At 38.0% G+C, this 18608-nt stretch overlaps 1 protein-coding gene across 1 annotated transcript in view; it reads left to right on the top strand.

Moving 5' to 3' along the window:
• The window catches only part of TRPC7 (transient receptor potential cation channel subfamily C member 7), a 248500-nt gene extending 230599 nt beyond the window's left edge, over window positions 1–17901 (top strand). The window contains exons 9-12 of the mRNA XM_027849142.1: window positions 2400–2621; window positions 4375–4455; window positions 15591–15666; window positions 17732–17901. Of these exons, the coding sequence (XP_027704943.1) occupies window positions 2400–2621; window positions 4375–4455; window positions 15591–15666; window positions 17732–17901 (549 nt within the window). The remainder of the gene's footprint in view (window positions 1–2399; window positions 2622–4374; window positions 4456–15590; window positions 15667–17731) is intronic.
• Window positions 17902–18608: the final 707 nt, after the last annotated feature.

Raw genomic sequence — 18608 nt, 5'->3', positions numbered from 1 at the left:
AGAAAAAATAATGATAAAATTCATCTGGAAGAAAAAAAGGTCAAGAATATCAAAGGAATTAATAGGAAAAAAATTAAAGGAAAGTGGCCTTGCCAAACCAAATCTAAAACTATATTATAAAGCAGTAATCATCAAAACTGTTTGGTACTCACTAAGAAATAGAGTGGTGGATCAGTGGAATAGGTTAGGTACACAAGACACAGTAAGAAATGATATAGTAATCTACTGTTTGATAAACCCAAGGACTCCAGCTTATGGAATAAGAACTCACTATTTCTCATAAATTGATGGGAAAAATGGAAAGTAGTATGGCAGAAACCAATATCTCATACCCTATACCAAGAAATGGGTACATGATTTACACCTAAAGGGTGATACCATAAGCAAATTAGGATAGCAATAAATAGTTTACCTATGAGACCTATGGAGAAGGGAAAAATGTATGACCAAGCAAGAGATAGAAAACATCATGAAATGCAAAAGGGATAATTTTGATTACATTAAATTTAAAAAGTTTTTTTTTCCAAAACAAAACCAATGCAACCAAGATTAGAAGAAAAGAAGAAAAGTTGGGAAACAATTTTTATGGGCAGCGTTTCTTATAAAGGCCTGATTTCTCAAATATATAGAGAAGTGAATCAAATTTATAAGAATACAAGTCATTCCCTAACTGATAAACAGTCAAAGGATATGAACAGGCAGTTTTCAGAAGAAAAAATTGAAGCCATCTATAGTCATATTAAAAAATGTTCTAAATCACTATTGACTAGAGAAATGCAAATTAAAATAATTCTGAGGTAACCCCTCACACCTATCAGATTGGCTAACATGACAAAATAGGAAAATGATAAATGTTGGAGAAGATATGGGAAAATTGGAACACCACTGCATTGTTGGTGGAGTTGTGAACTGATCTAACCATTCTGGAGAGAAATTTGAAGCTATGCCTAAAGGGCTACAAAACTGAGCCTACATACCCTTTGATCCAGCAATACCACTACTAGATCTGTATCCCAAAGAGATCACTAAAAAAGGGAAAAGTACCCATATGGACAAAAATATTTATAGCAGCTCTTTTTGTGGTGGCAAAGAATTGGAAATTGAGGGAATGCCCATCAATTGGGGAATGGCTGAACAAGTTATGGTGTATGAATGGAATCGAACACTATTTTGCTATAAGAAATTATGAACAGGCAGACTTCAGGAAAAAAACCTGAAAAGACTTCCATGAACTGATGCTGAATGAAGTGAGAACCAGGACAGTATTGTACACATAACAGCAACATTGTATGATGATCAACTATGATAGACTTAGCTCTTCTCAGCAATACAATGATCCAAGATAATTCCAAAAGACTCATACTGGAAAATGCTCTCCATAATCAAAGAACTATGGAGTCTGGATGCAGATTGAAACATACTATTTTCACTTTTTTTGGTAGAGGTTGTTTCTTTCTTTCTTATTTCTTTCCCTTTTGTTCTGATTTCTCTTTCACAACATGACTAATGTGGAAATATGTTTAACATGATTGTACATGTATAGCCCATATCAACTTGCTTGTTGTCTTGGGGCTGGGGGGGGAGGAAAGGAGAAATGAAAAATTTGGAACTCAAAATCATTCAAAAATGAATGTTGAAAACTATCTTTACATGTAATTGGGGAAAAAAGAAAATATTATTAAGTGAGAAAAACAAAAACCCAAACAATAGAACCTAAGTCCTCTGACCCTGTTAGTCTCTTTCCATACTAATATATGGTCCTTGATTTAGAATGTCTAGCAAAGAGGGTCAGATTTTGTCATTGAAAGTTGATTTTTGGGGGCAGCTAGGTGGTGCAGTGGATAGAGCACTGGCCCTGGATTCAGGAGGACCTGAGTTCAAATCCGGCCTCAGACACATAACACTTATTAGCTGTGTGACCCCGGGCAGGTCACTTAACCCCATTGCCTAGCCAAAAAAAAAAAAAAAAGAAAGTTGTTTTTTATTCTTTTTTTTTAAATAATGAGGTAACTATCTATCTGAGCTATGTTAGACAAATGTTAAATGTTAAGGACAATGTCTCTACTTCTAGTTATTGGTGGGTGCCCAATATTGCATTTAATTATAATGCAAAAGAGGAAAAAGTCTGAATTAGAAATGACCTCAGTGATTGTTTAGTCCAAATCTTTCATTTGGCAGATGAGGAACCTGGTGCCCAGGGAGAAGCCCAAGGTCATATACCTGGTTAGTGGCAGAGCAAAAGCAACCCAGGTCTCCTGACTCCTGATCTAAAAGTTTTTCTGCTATGACAAAATATCTTTCCCATCCAAACAATAAACACTTTCAAAATTTAGTAGGAGTGAAAATATTAAGTATTTGTTGTTGATGATGGGGCCTTTTTTTCCCTAATTCTCTCACAGGAGGACGCAGATGTAGAATGGAAGTTTGCCCGAGCTAAGCTTTGGTTATCTTATTTTGATGAAGGTCGGACTCTACCTGCTCCTTTTAACCTAGTGCCAAGTCCTAAATCATTTTACTATCTCATAATGAGAATCAAAATGTGCCTCATAAAACTCTGCAAATCCAAGGCCAAAAGCTGTGAAAATGACCTTGAGATGGGCATGCTGAATTCTAAGCTGAGGGTAGGTGGTGACCTCATTTTGGTGATTAGTGGGTTGGGGGATTGTTTTTTGTGTGTTTGTGCTTGTGTTTTTGCTTTTGATATTGATATGATAGAAAATGGATAATGAGAACTTAAGCCTGTAAGAGACAAAAGGACCTGTTCCTATTTTCCTCAGCATTGTGTCAGTCCCTAATCCAAATCAACTCTGGTTAAAAAGGTAGGAATGTGAGGAATATTTGAGGAGAGTGAGAAAAGGTTTACAGTATTACACTATCAGGCTGGGGATCTGGTGAAACTTTAAAGTCACAGAAGCGTATCTCTGACAGCCTGTCACATCTCTTTTTGCTCATGTTTGGACTCCCCCAGCCCTCTTGGTGCCCTGATTTCCCAAGATGCCACATATTGCTATTCCTCTCAGACTTGCTTTCCTCCCTACCTTCTGGAGACACAGAGAAGGACTACAATGTCAAGAATTTCAGGCATTGTGACAGGCCAGTAGAGGAGATATTAGAGGTCAGAGGAAGGTTTCCAATGGCACCATGTGGTATGGTGGTCTACTATGTTTAGTATAGCTAGAGTACACTATGTGTGTATGTATATGTGTGTGCATATATGTTTGTATATATGAGTATGCATATGTGTGCATCCCTATATGGAAAGGGTCAGGCATGTCTAAGGGTGCTACAAATTGTCTGAGAGGTATCATGAAATTCTCAAAGCAAAAAAAAAAAATTATTTTACTTTCAATTCAAAAATAAATATATGTCCTCTTATGAGTGATTTTCAACATTGTAAAGCATAATACCAGGAGGTACTCATCTCCATTGTCATTCATAACCATAACTCATAAGCTACCAACAAAGTGTTTACCTTCTAGTCAACCAGAAGACCCAATCAATTCAAATCAAAGACAAGTAATGAAATAGTATAGTAAGGAAAATAGTAATAAAATATTTCCCCCCTAAGTAGCGGCATACTCTCCTAGAAATATATATATATGTAAACCAGAACATTGCACACATGTAGGGAACATGTATAGATAGACCTTCACATAGCAAACTACAGACAGGGCAGATGGATTGAAGGTCACACGTATAAGTGAACCCATCTACCTAACTTCATCCCTTGCATTTACTATGCACAGGAAGTTTGCAAACCGTTTCTACCTGGGATCTTCCTCTACATAAGCTTCACAAAACTGAAAAAACAATAGTAGTATTTAAAATCTAAATAGTTTGGAAATTACCATTGCAAAATCAGAATTGGGTGGATTCTTTCATCTATGGCATGTCATGGTGTGTGCCCAGAATAGAGTAAAAGAAATATACCCTCGTTTGGAAACTACAAACCCAATTCATTGGGTCTTTAGCATGAAAGTCTTGCTCTAACAGGCAAAATGTGAAAATGGATTACTAGCAAAAGTTACAAAAATATACGGAATGGTGTATGTCCAGTAGACAGATGCAGCCTCATAGTCTATGGACTTAATTTTTTTTCATTGGTTTAAAAGACTCTCTTGCTTTGAGAATTGCTCAAAATTTTACTTTCTCCCTAGCTATTGTGTTAGTTGAACAATTAGTATTTTGACTCTGTTGTGGTGTGAATGATTCCAGTGCCCTGTAGCTCCAACGTTGGCCTCAATGTTCTTTCCTTGTCAAGGATATATAGACCTGGTTTCAGATATCCTGATATGATACCCCTGATGTATTGCTCTTTTAGGGAATTTGGTCCACCTGGGTGCTGTCCAAGTCCCAATCTGTTTATCATTTCAGAAATCTCGCTACCAAACCAACATGGGGAATCCTGATAATCTTACTGTGAAGAACACATTCAGTAAGCCCACAAGATATCAGGTAACAATCCTCTTCTAAGAGCTAATGGGAAGTGAATGAAGGAAACCTTGATTAATAATGTGCCTCATTATTACACACATTCAATTCAAAGGCATCACTGGTCTAATCACCGTCCTCTAAGACCTTTCTAGATAGTATTAATTAACCTTATCCCCTGATACCAGTGGCATTAAAGCAGTTATATCCATACTGTTTATCCATAGCCAGTGCCTTTATCATAGCTGCTGCTTCTGCTGCTGCTGATGAAGATGATAGCTAACCTTTATATAGCACTATAAGGCTTACAAAGCACTTTTGACACATTATTTCATTTGATACTCACCTATGAGGTGAGCGCTTAATAATATCTATATGCATTGAAGCACAGATGACATTGTCATTGGCTAAAGCAGAAGGGACTTATGCACAACCTTCAGCATGCCATTAACAAAATGTCAGCCTGTGTTAGCCAGTGCCTTAGAATTGATGTATAGCCCAGAGTTGATACTCTTCTCATATCCATGGACACATATCAGCTTCCTCTCATTCTCTCACATGTAAGTGGTGTTCCAATATGCATGTGTCACCATGGCTTGTCTGGGAATTTCCTATTAAGATATTTTGGGGTATGCTATGCATCAGTTCTTGACCTAGATGAGCACACATGCCAAACAGGGAACTATTGAAGTCTCTTCTTGGCTTCAGGTCTAGCTGTGTAGGAAATGCACTCTAGAATGCAGTTCAATCTGTCAAGCATTTATTTTACCTACAATGTGCAAAGCACTGTGCTAGGTGTTGAAGATATAAAGACAAAATCCAAAATAGTTCCTGTCCTCGAGGCACTTACTTTACTGTGAGATGAGAGAGAGAGAGACAGAGATAGAGACAGAGACAGAGAGAGACAGAGAGACAGAGAGAGAGACAGAGAGAGAGACAGAGACAGAGAGAGACAGACAGAGAGAGAGAGAGAGGGAAGGAAGACCTTATTGTAGGAGATGGCCCATGATCTGAGTTTTTAAATGAAGTTAGAGACTCTAGGATTGTAGGAGAAAGAAAAGAAAAGAAAAGAAAGGGAAAAAAAAAACACAAGAAAAGATGAAAAGCTCATTAGCCCAATTTCACTGGTCACAGTAGGGTCATATCTGACAGGCCTTATGTGATGGTCTGAAAAATTCAACATGATGTTCAATCTCCCCCAGGCGTGGCCTTTAGAGCTCTAAAGTGTCACATCTTTCTAAAAGGAATTATTGCTTGTCAGCATGATGTGAAAGGAAATGGTCTAAATTGTCAAGCTGAAAGCCTGGACACAAAGGACAGATCACAGTAAGAAACTAGCATTTACTGCAATGGAATTCACATCTGAAAACAGTACATGGGAACCTCTCTTTACACAAAAGACTATGTTCTTTTAAAAATCTGAGTAGGAACTGAATTTGGGTAAAGAAATTTGTTAAAGCCTGCTACTAAGAGAAATCTTATGGGGATTCTTTCACAAAACAAAGTATTGCTCAGACCTCCAAATTATCTTTTGCATTAAATGACATCACTTCTCAAAGTAAATTTTCCCTAAAACTCACTCAATACTTAATTATCCAGGTCACCATTATGAAGTTATGGATATTCTCTTTTACTTCTTCCAACATTCTGCCAGTTAGCTCGTTAGTACCTCTACTAGATATTTCCAATACAACGTAAGTTTCTTGAGAAGTATGGATTGTTTCATTTTGTTTCATTCCCATTATCTATTACAATGTCTAAATGCACCTAGCACCTAAATGAGTGGTTTGTTGAGGGATTTGTTAGTTGGTGAATTATACTTTTTGTTTGTCTCCATAAGAATTTTTGTTGCTTGTTTTTTTTTTATAAGAAAGAAGGTAGAACTCTTGATTACAAGGGGTAGGTGTGTTGTGTTTTATATACTAGCTTTCTCTTTCATTTGTGTAATTTCCCTGGGCCTCAGTTTCTCCTTCTGTAAAATATAATAATATTAGCTCACATTTATATGATCCTTTAAAGTTTAACAATGAATTTAACATGATTTGATCCTCACCGTAACCCAGTAAGGTAAGTACTGCTGGTGTTACTAGTCCCATATTATGGATAAGGAAACTGAAGCTCAGAGAAGGGACTTACTTAGGGTCACACAACTAGTAAATGCTCAAGGTAATATTCAAAGCCAAGTCTCTCCTGATTCCTGGTCCAGCATCCCTTTTACTGAAGTACAGTGCCTCTGAAGTGAGAATAAGTGGACTGGATCTCTAAGGTGCCTTCTAGCTCTGATACTGTGTGGTTCTAACAAGGAAATGGAATATGGAATTTCTTCAACCACTTCATCAGACAAAGAGTCTACATTAGCCATCCAATTGATAATCGAGATAAATATTCCTTTTACTGGCATAATGAAAAAGAGGATGTTAGCCTAGAGAGTAAAATCCTGAGAGATAACATTTGCCTCTCAATATGCATACTGCTCCCTGACATGAATTCTAATTCATCATTTCATCTCTACTTAGAGTCAATAGAAAACAGATGAATGGGAAATGGAACATGTTAGTGACAAGGGTTCCTGCCTGTCATCTCAGATTTCACTTGTTCTCATCTTCTCTAATCAATTGTATATCTGAGCCCAGTGAGGAGGAGCTTTCAGGTTTCATTCAGCAGCTTGACCCAGCTGGCATCTTCTTGAGGAGAGCAATTATAGATGTAGACTCCATCTTGAACTCGAGGCTCTAATTGAATATACCTCCACATGCCAGGTGCCAGATAAGCAATTAGAGGTATTTAATTATACAATTAAGAGGCAGCACATCATGAAAAGGTTTATGTTCTTATCTGAAGACATTCCATATTGACAATTGATGAATCTGGGATCTAATTATGCCCTGTTCTGAGGATTGTCAGTGGGACCCATTTTTGAAGTATTTTACCAACCAAGTCCTTCAGTCAGTTAGCAAATATTTTTTTTTGCATTTTCATGTCATTCAGAGAAAATGATAGATAAACTATATTTCTTAGAATTAAGAAAACCCAGATTGATTACAGTCAAAATCCTTCCTGGGTTTAAAGCAGAAGCATGTAATGGAACTCTTTTTTGTGTCTATTTGGTACCCAAAAACCAATCCTTTGTAAGTCCTACCATTCTCAGCACCTTCCCTCTGAGTGAACTGATTTCATTTAATTCAACTCAGCCAGCATTTACTGAGTAGCTAATGCACCTGTAAATTTCCCAAAGATTGTACAGTTTTGATTACTGAAAGCAAGGATCCTTCAGCTTGGCTGTTCCAATTTCGAATTTGTTTGTGAGGCCTCTGGGTTATCACTGAATCTGCAAACTTACCTCGTGGTGCACTTCACTGAATGGGAAAGGGTTATAGAGGATTGAAGATAGATTATGGAGATAGGGAAGAAGAAAGAGTAATTCATTTGGCTTCATATCAAAGCAAAGGTGAGAAGAAATGGCAGGACAAAGGGCCCAGCAACTTTCCTTCCAGCACTTCCCGAGTGAACTGCAGCCCTTCATTTAATCTTTCTTCCCCTCCACTTCTCAGTCTATACAGTGGAAATAGTGAGCTTTGACATGATGATGAAGAATGGGCTAATGACATGAGACTTCACCTCTCAGGATATACTGTCATGTTCATGTTCCTCTGACTACTCTCAATCTTGCTTCAAACTTACACTATCTAGGAAAATCTCTGTCCCTGCCCTTTTAAGCCTAAGGTGGTAAGGGAGGAAACATGATGTCTGTATGAAAAAATTTCTAAGGTTTCCTGAATTCAACACGAAGAGGTGAAAGACCTGCCTTACCTGGCAGGGAGTTATGAAAGTATCTCATTTACTTCCCTGTGATCATTTATGGTCATTTGGGCCTCATTCTTTCCTCAATTGCCCTCCACCCCCTAGTACTTCTCTAGGAATAAACTCTGGGTACTTCCAAAGCAGCTACCAAATGTAGAGAGCAATGAAAACTTGTTCAATCAATACCATCAGGAGGTGTCTAATTTCAATCTATTACCTTCTTGGCACTGAGAATTTCTTTATCATTCTGAGTAGGGCAAATGTAGCTTTATCCATGCACATTAAATTACTGAGATTACCTTTCTTCTTCAAATTCCATTAGATATTTTTGAGCCTGTATCCTTAAGGTTTTGTTGTGTTGTGTGTGTGGCTTTTTTAAAACAATGGGCATGTTGGGTAGAGGATACAGTAGAGTCCATACAATGAAAGCGAATTGAAGGAGTTCCATTGACATGAATTAGAAAGGGGAGAGTATTTACTCGATATCAATGCATTGATCAGTGCTTGTGTATGAATGTCAAACTGGTACACTTCTGGTGACATGCATCATATGAGAAAGCATGAGAGAAACTTGCCATGTAAATCCCCAGGGACTTTGGCCTATTTTTTCCCTCTTCATTTCTTCAATATGACAATGGCTACTGTGCTCTTTGTGAAAAGCAGCTTTTGTGGCATACTTATTTCTCCCTGGCTATGCATGTAGGTCTGTAGTACGGTCCTGTACTATACCAGAACACAGATGGAATAAATAATAATTGTGATGACTTATATTTGCATAAGTTTAAAAATCACTTCCTTTCAACGACCATCTGAAATTTGATAGTACAAGTATCTTCCGCATTTCATAGATGAGGAAATTAAGACTCAGACAGAGGTGAAATGACTTGCCTATGGTCTGATAAGTATCAGAACCAATATCAAAGAGAGGATTTGAAATATTATTATTTTTCTCCCAAGTTCAAGCTAGGGTCTATGTCTGATCCTCAGCAACCGAGTTCAGCCCCCTGTCCCTAGAGAATATGTTCTCAACAGTGAGTAGTGGGGTGTAGCAGTGGGGTAAAGAAACTTCTTTTTGACAAGGGTTTCTTTATGCTCTTGGTTCTTGGTTTTCAGTTTCTGAATGATTTTTTACAAAATAAGTGTATGCATTCAAAACATTTTCTTCCATTGTAGTTCTGTTATATGTGAAAATAGGATAGATATACTGAGTTGTCATTTTTAAGAGGATGATGGACAAGTGGAAATGATATTTGGAGAGATGATGATACCACTTGTAAAAACATTTGCTGTTATTACAAGGAAGACAGGGAACTGATCTTCATTGGCAGGATATCAGGAGGTGCCTCCAAAAACCCTGAGAACAACAAACTTTTTCCCGTACTGAGGATGCCTAAAGTTTGCATAAATACTGCAAAAATAAGGCAGTCCCTGATGATGTTTGTAGACTAGCCCTATTATAGTGTTGTAGTATCTATAGATAGGTGTCTTTGAGAAGGAACAGAAAGAAACCCAGGTGAAGCTTCTTCATGGTGTCCCCATATATCTGCATTTGTGTTACCTTGTGCTATCCATCTCTGTAGAAACCTTGCATGCCAGGTGATGCTGTGCAAAGCCTTGGGAACAGAGAAGACAACAGGATTTAATAGTAACAAGTCTATGTCAAGAAGCTCTTTTGAGTCCTTCTCTTTTCTCTTAGACATGCTGGTCTCAGGGGTCACAGGAACCTGACAGCTACAAATGACTGTAGATTATTTTACAGTGTGTCCATTGGCTAGAGAATATGCTGAGGGTGTATAGTCCTCCTCCACTAGTCATCTTGATTTTTCATAGTGGTGCAGAGGTGACCCTGGAGTCACAAAAGCAGAACTCAAGCACTGCCAAGTACTCCAAAGGCTTTAGCCTTCAAGTACAGTGCTGAAGAAAATTGTGGGTCTGTTGGCTGATGACCAGACTAGTGAAGGGCAGAGAGTCATATCACTGGGAGGAATGCATATTTGAGGCCAAAACAACTCCTGAAACCATCTTTTGGGATATAGTGAAGTGGTGAACTGTATTTGGTGGAGAAAGTACTGATGAAATCATGCACCCTCAAAATAATGATTCATACTCTTATTCTCACACTTAAGTCCCTTCCAAACAGAAATGCATACCTCATTCATGGTTTCACACACACACACACACACACACACACACACACACACACACACCATCATCATCATCATCATCATCATTATACAAAATAAATCATGGAAAGGAGGTACATTCCTCTGAAAGGAACATTTGTTGAGCAATCTATGAAATTTAAAAAGTGAACTTCTCTTTTTAGCTTCTTGAAGATTTTAATTGCAGAGTTGTCAGTCTATAAACTTTTAGTAAGCACCTACTATGTGTCAGGCACTGTACTAAGGGCTGGATATACTAAGGAAGGCAAAATAGACACGTGGCTGTCAAGGACCTCACACAGTCTAATGGGGAGACAATAAGTGAACAATTATGCACATTCAAGAAATATAGAGGATAAACTGGAGTTATAACCAAGGAAAAGCAGCAGGAGGTGACTAGTATAATTAACAAATCAGTTCCTTCTCTCCTTAAGACTTTGATAAACCCAAATTTGAAAAATGATTTCTCTTTGGATCTGATATTTTTATACTCCCCAAAATGTTCCTCAATTTCTGTTTTCTCAGGTGGCAACATAGCTTACTTCTGGATTCTACTACCTTGGCCATCTTCAACATTCAGTATGTGTTCTCTCTCCTCTCTATGTCCTCATCTTTTCTAAGCCACCTGCATAGATAGGGGTATCTTTTTCCTTAGGAAAGCTCAGGAAATTCACTTTGTTCTTCTCTTTGCCAGGAATTTCCGCAGTGGTTCAGCAGTTTGGGGTTCATACTACATGCATTCTTTTGTGGAATGTGTGCCTCCCTCCTTTCATTTAGAGTTGGGAAATCTCTAGCATTTGTCTTCACTCTTTGTTTCCTTCTTAACAAACTGTGGAAAATAATCATAGAACCATAGATTTAGAATAGAAAGGGACCTTGGAAGCCATTTGAGTCTGACCATTTCATTTTACAGATGAAGAAACTGATGCATAGAGAGATATGAATCCAGTCTTCCTGACACAGAGTTCAGTGCCCTATCCAATACACCATACTACCTCCCATTTGGCCTCAAAGTCACCTTGCTTTTTGCTATCCCAAGTTATGGAACTCAACTGAAATATAGGAACTTGGAATTCATTTTTGCTCAAACTGTTCCAGACAGCTAACTTCCCTAAAGAAACAGGGAAAGACTGTCCATGAAAGTTTGGTTACATACACATCCTAGACTTACATTCTATTTGTCTTTTGAAAAAAATAGAGGAGCAATACTCTGGCAGCCCACTGCTATTGATTTAGCAGACTTAATCCTCTTTGAGTTAGGAAGGTCATCAATGGGATACCCCATTTCTAGTTAACTTTCTAATATAGCCTAAACATAACCCCTTGCCTACTTGACCAGGAAGGTCTAGTTGTATGATGGTCAACTAGAAAAGTTTGCAAATGCTATTGATTCTGTCTCTAGGGAGCTCACATGGGGAAAGGAAATCTGATCAAATCTTCATGTAGACTAGTGAGTCTGGGGTCTGGCTGTCAGCCCTCATTTAGCTTAAGGACAGGCAGAGAAGAGAAAAGGATGAGTATGAATTGGGGAGTATCTTAAAAACAAATGGGATGTATTACACTGAATTATAGTATGTAGTATAGTGGCACAGGGGATAGTGCTGGACCCGGAGTCAGGAAGTCTTGAGTTCAAATCTTGCCTCAGAAACTTATCAGTTCTGTGACCCTGGGCAAGTCACTTCACCTCTGTTTGCCTCCATTTTCTCATCTGTAAAATGGAGAAAATAATATCACATACCTCCGAGAGTTGTTGTGAGGATCACATGAGATAATTTGTAAAAAGTGCTTAGCATGATTCCTGGCACATAGTAGGCACTATATAGGTGTTAGCTATTGTTATTATTGGAAGTTACATTACTCAGTGGATACAGTGCTGAGCTTGGAGTCAGAAAGATCTGATTTCAAATCCAGCTTCAAATACTTATGAGCTGTATGACCCTGGGCAAGTCACTTTACATCTGTTTGCCGCAATCTACTGGAGAAGGAAATGGCAAACCACTCCGGTGTCTTTGCCAAGAAAACCTTATGGACAATATTAGCATGGTATGGTCCACAGGATCACAAAGAGTCAGACGCAACTGAACATCAGTTGTTATTATTATTACTACTCCTAATTAATTTCAATTGAAATAATGCTAGGTAAGTGTCTAATGGCAATGGGATACAATGGAAAGAGGTTGATATGTCAGCACAGAAGCAGGGTGCAGAGCCCAGCTTAAAAAATCGCGGAGGAAGTTAGACAATTCACTTCCCCTCTCAGTGGAGATTGGACTAAATGACACCTAAGGTCCTTTTCAGTTCTAGAGCTATCAATTTAAAGATATATGCCAAGCCTTGATCAGGGCATTGAAGGTGTGGTGTTACTTAGTATGAGTCAGTCAGTTGATAAACATTTATGTGTCCCAGGCACTGCACAAAGTGTTTTGGGTACAAAGAAAGGCAAAAGGCATCTGCTGCTTTCAAAGAGCTCACAATCTAAAGCTAAGGACTAATAAACACAACAAGGTAAGGGAATTGCAATATTCACACAAGGCCTGCAAAATCCCCTTTATGATATGAGAATGAGTTGCTGAATCTGGAGGGCACAATAAAATACAATACACACGTGACATAGCACAGCACAATACAATACAACATAATACAATGCAATGCAATGCACTTCCATACATCAAACATTTGTTCTGTATCTACTATGTACATAACATTGTGCTGGGCATTGGAGGAGGTGCAGAGTTTAGATAAGACATGGTTCTGCTCTCATGACACCAGCTGAGTTAACTATATATACAATATTTCAAAATCAGCACATTCTAGAGGTGCAGAACAAAACACATCGTGAGGTCTGAGGGGCCTCAAAGATCGAGGAAGCCTTGGAGGAAGAGGCATTCAAGCTGGGCTTTTAAGGTTGAGGAATTCAACAAGTGAGAGGACATTTCAGATTCAATGAACAGCCTGAGCATAGAGGTAGGAGGAATCTTGAAGGATCTATTCCTAAGACCTTGGTTTGAGAAAGCCATTATTTTAGCAAATTTCACGTGACTTGTAAGCAAAAACCTAGAAATTTGGGGGGGGGGGAATTGCGTTGGGTTTTTCAGTCAAGAAGAATTACATTTATTTTTCCTGAATTATCAAAGAACCCAAAATATTAGGTCCCATATCTGCAAGATTTTGGTGATTGGGGTCAAGTGCCTTAAAAGTGCAGCTTCTGTGGTTTGAAAGTAACTCCTTTGTATGTTTGTCAAAGACTCTAGCACACCAAGAGAACCATTTCACTTAATGGTGGTGGTGATGAGTTTAAATTTCCAACTTGCAGTGTCCTGGGAATTCATTTCCCTTTTCTTTCCAAAAACCTTCACATAAAATGTGAGGCACCCAGAAGCCAAGTGTCTTTAGGGCTAGGAATGGGGGAGGGGAGGAGGGTGATCACACAATGAAGCCGAAAATAGAATCCTAAAAATAAAATCTCCGTCCATCCACTCCTCTTTCAGCTAGAGATCACAGCCTCTGTGTTCACGTGTGATCAAGTGGAAAGAGAAATGGTTAAGGGGCAAGGCAGTTACTTTAATTCACTGCATCAACATGTAATCATCCCCTCTTCCCCATAAGAAACAATGGTTTCTTGTCTTCAGTCTCAAGACTGAATCTTAAATAAGGATATTTATCAAATCCTTGATTTGGCACAAACCACAGAAATAATTTGTCTTTGGTGTTTCTTGGGAGTTTATTCATGTCCATTTGCAACAATGGAGGAGGAGAGGACAATATCTGCACTGGTAAATGTGGCAGGAAGGCCAAAGCCAGTTCTTCCAAGGTCACTGACAGACAGTGTCAGAGTAGGTGGTATTTATGGATAAGATGTTTGCATCTAAAATCCTAAAGGCTCCAATGTGACTGTTTCTTTCTCAAAGGAATTTTCTATCATTAAACGTATTTCTTCTCATTGTCTTGAATTCTTCTGCCAAACTAAATTCCTCTCATGTTTACCCAACCTTTCTCCCCAACCTCACCTCCATCTCCCCTATCATGTCATCCATTTGCACTTGCTACTATTCTAAGACAAAGACTGTGGGCGCTGCTTCAGTCCCCGAAGTAGAAAAAATTCTTAAAGATCAAGGCCAAAGATGTCAAACTCAAGGCCCATATGCTAAAACGCACCCAAGTGAAGCCTGAACCAGATTACAATGTAATTGGGAAATATTTAACAAAATAAACAAACAAAAAAGATAAAACTTATAGATAATCTTAATTTGTGATGTTCTAAGTCAATATGCAATCAGTAGGAATTTATTTCTATTTGGATTTGACACCACTGATATAGGCAATGTGCTAGGTGGCACAGTGGATAGAGCACTGGCCCTGAAGTCAGGAGGACCTGAGTTCAAATCCAGCCTCAGACCAAACACTTGACACTTACTAGCTGTGTGACCCTGGGCAAGTCACTCAACCCCAATTGCCTAAAAAAAATAAAAAAGAGAGAGAGAGAGAGAGTGCTGGATTTGGGATCAAGAGATCTGCATTTGAATCTGTGCTATGACATTTATTAGTTATTTGACCATGGATAAGTCATTTAACCTCTATTGGTCTCAGTTTCATCATCTGCCAAATGGGAATGATAATGATAATGTACTATTTACTTCATAGAGGTATTCTGAGGAAGGCATCTTCTAAAATGTAAATTGCTATATAAATGAGTTATTATTATCTACTCCAACCCCCTTATTTAAAAAAAAATTCTGGGTAAAAGAAGTTGACTTGCTCAGGAAGGAGAACCCAAATCTACTCATTCACAGTTCAATTTGTTTTCTGTTGTACCACACTAGTCCACCTTCTCTAGATCTAAGAAAGCTCCCTGTCTCTTTGGTTTAACTTTCTGCCCCTTTCTCATAAGCCATAGTCACAGATCTAAGACTGGAAGGATCCTCAGAGACCATTTATCCTAACTCCCGCATTTTACAGATAACCAGGAAACTGAAGCCCAGGAAGGTAGAGAATCATTCTCTATTCATGCCCTAAGGATTGGATTGGTATTCATAATAAAGAAGTTGGCCCAGACATTCCCTTTAGGGAAGAGAATCATGCCCAAGGTGTCAAGCTTTAGATGTTGGAAGTTTCACAAAGTATTCAGGTGCATGTATAACAGGGTGCTCACCTGCTTCCTGAGATAGGATCAACTTACCTCTTATGTTCACTTTTCAGAAAATCATGAAGCGTCTTATAAAAAGATACGTCCTGAAGGCCCAGGTGGATAGAGAAAATGATGAAGTCAATGAAGGCAAGCAATGTTTTGATGGATTTCCCAGGGTTGTCAGATGTCCCAAAAATGTAGAGGCCATCCTACATTTATTTCAATGCCTCATTACTAAGGTTCTAGCTTTTCATCAGTCAGTCTGCCTGTTCTAAACAGTCCACATCTTCAATCTGCTCCCTATGGTCTCACATTTCAAATACTCAACTCTCACAACTACTACCCCAACCCCTTTAATTATATTGCTCCTGCCTGAATTTTTTTAACAGAATATATCCCCCTATGTTGTTCAATTTTAAGCTGATTATTCTAAAATGTTAAGATTATCTTGCTCCAATTAAATAGTATTTATTAAACAGTATAAATATAAATAGTATAAATAAAAAATAGTATATATTTAAAAAGTACCCCAAATTTTAAGCTGGAAAGGACTTTAGTGGTCCTCTATTTCAGTCCCCTCATTTACAAATAAAGAGAAAAAATGAGACCCAGAGAGATCAAGAAATTTGCCCAAGGTCAGACAGATAGCAAATTCTGACTCCAGAATTTGCCACTGACCCACACTGCCTATCTTTTACTCCAAGATAATAATATAATCTAGGAATATGAGAACAAAAATTCACCTGCCCTAAAGCCACTGGGATGCCATTCAGAGGACTTCTCTTCATTATTCTAGAAGCAGAAATTCATTAAAGCCAGAATCAAAGGAAGTGAAATACTCTCCAAGAAACATATTTTCCTTAAATCAACTCTCCCATAATTAGATCAAGACTAAGAAGAATCACCATTTCACCTATCAATTTTGTTTTTCTTTCCCAAAGCAAGGCCATGTTCAGCAATCTGAATATTTTCCACTGAAATTTACTGGGCAGGTTGCTTTTTCAACTCTGGTCAATATTAATATTCTGTTAATATTCTATTAACTGGTCTATATGGCAAACAAAGCTTTCTGCTCCCTTCAAAGCAAAGCAAAACAAAATATAATTCCATGTGTGTTGATAAAAAGTTGAAATAAATGTGATTGTTGGTCAAGGGTCATAGAGCATGCCCTTGGTGGCTACTGGCCAACATTTTAAATCTTACTTCATGACTCCGATCCTGGAGAAAACATGTTTGTCTGTTTCAGTTGCTCACCTGAGAGATTTGGTGAGAAAAGAAGGAGGAATTCAAAATGAACAAATAAACTACCCTTTTGTTGGGGTTGGAGGAGGTCAGGTCATCATTCTTAAGTGGGACCTCCTTACCAGTTCTCCACTAGAGGCATATCTGTCTGGAACAAAGAAACTAGATCCCTAAATTGGAAGATTCTGCATTTGTCAGGATGAAATATTCCCCAAAATGCCAAGAAAAGAAAAAAAATGGAACAGTATATAGTGTGACTACAAAAATAATAAAGGAAAAATGGAAACACAATTCAAAAGTGAATGAACAAGCAGGGACTGCAAAGGGATACAAAGAAAAGTCTAAAACAGCTATTATGAAAATACAGTACAGAAAAAAATATGTTAAGTATAACTATTGTAAATGTTTTATTGTTTTCTTTTTTAGAGTTAAAATTATGATGAATTATCAAGTATTTGGTTCACCTTTAAACTGATTATTTTAAAATGATAAATCATCTTACTAAATCTCAATAGTCTTTATTCAATGTAATACACATTTTTTTACTCCCTAGACAACAATTTAACCTAGGAATATGAGAACTAAAACTAACTCCCTGAGCTGTTGTTTAGTTTCACTCTTCCAACCTAGCAAAGAGGATGGGAAGGCCAAACCCAGGTCTGACCATGTGACTGGCATTATTCTTTGGCCCCATTGTTCATTGAACTAGAAAAGAAATTTCACTAAATCATAGAGTCCTCCATGAAACAGCCCTCCTTTAGTCACTTCTCCCATAACCAGATCAAGGCCAAGAATGGTCACAATTGCTGCAATATGTATTATTCTTTGAAATTAATTTAAATTTGAAGTTACTAAGCAATTTGTATTTGTGTTCATATTTCATATCAAGTATCTACATTTAATTTTTTTAAAGGGTGTGACTTCTTCCTACGTGACCATGTTCATCCAAACCATTTTTTTGTCTTTGCAGGAGAACTAAAGGAAATCAAGCAAGACATCTCCAGCCTCCGATATGAGCTTCTTGAAGAAAAGTCACAAGCAACGGGAGAGCTGGCTGGCTTGATACAGCAGCTCAGTGACAAGTTTGGGAAGAATTTAAACAGAGATCATCTGATGATGAACAAAGGCAAGGATGACTAGCCAGAGCCACAGCCTCTGTGACATCAACCAGCATTCAGAGGGAGTGACCATAAGCAATGGTTTCAGCCAAATCCTGGCCTTGGCCATCAAGCTGATACAACTCTCATGTACCTGTTCCTTGGTGACAATTGTGTCCAAGCAGGTTTGCCAATGTCTCCAACCAGCTGAGCTGCCTGGACCCAGAAGTTGTGGTGATTCTAGATACCCAAAGCAGTTTTTTTTTCTTTTTTGTAAAAGAGTAAAACACAAATTGAAAAAGGGAGAAACAGTCAACAAATATGAGGCCACAGCACTCATATAGCTGAACTATGATGTGTTTCCCTATTGGCATATCCCACGACACTGTATCCTCTCCCCTGGAGCAGAGGGAAAGCTGACTATCTCAGCTGTATCAACACACCTTCCTACTTGGGTACCATGCATTAGCACTGCTTAATGACAGGGCAGATGGAATATCTAAATATCATCCTTAGATATTCTCAAAAACAAAACTACCAAGCAAAACCGGGAGGTGACCTGTGATCTATTCTTAAGTGCCAGATGAGAACACAGATAGCCTAATAGCAAAATAGTTATATTTGTTTAAAAAAAAGTTTTAAAAAATTCTAAATCAAAAATTGCACTGTCAGTAGACCTATTTAGAGGGAGTGGGGGATCCAAATAATGTATTTTTACCTTTATTAAGATCATCTTGTAATTACTATTTT

Source organism: Vombatus ursinus, unplaced genomic scaffold (genome assembly GCF_900497805.2).
Source record: "Vombatus ursinus unplaced genomic scaffold, bare-nosed wombat genome assembly UNPS02007284.1, whole genome shotgun sequence".
NCBI classification, from domain to species: Eukaryota; Metazoa; Chordata; class Mammalia; order Diprotodontia; family Vombatidae; genus Vombatus; species Vombatus ursinus.
This window is presented reverse-complemented; position numbering and strand designations above follow the sequence as displayed.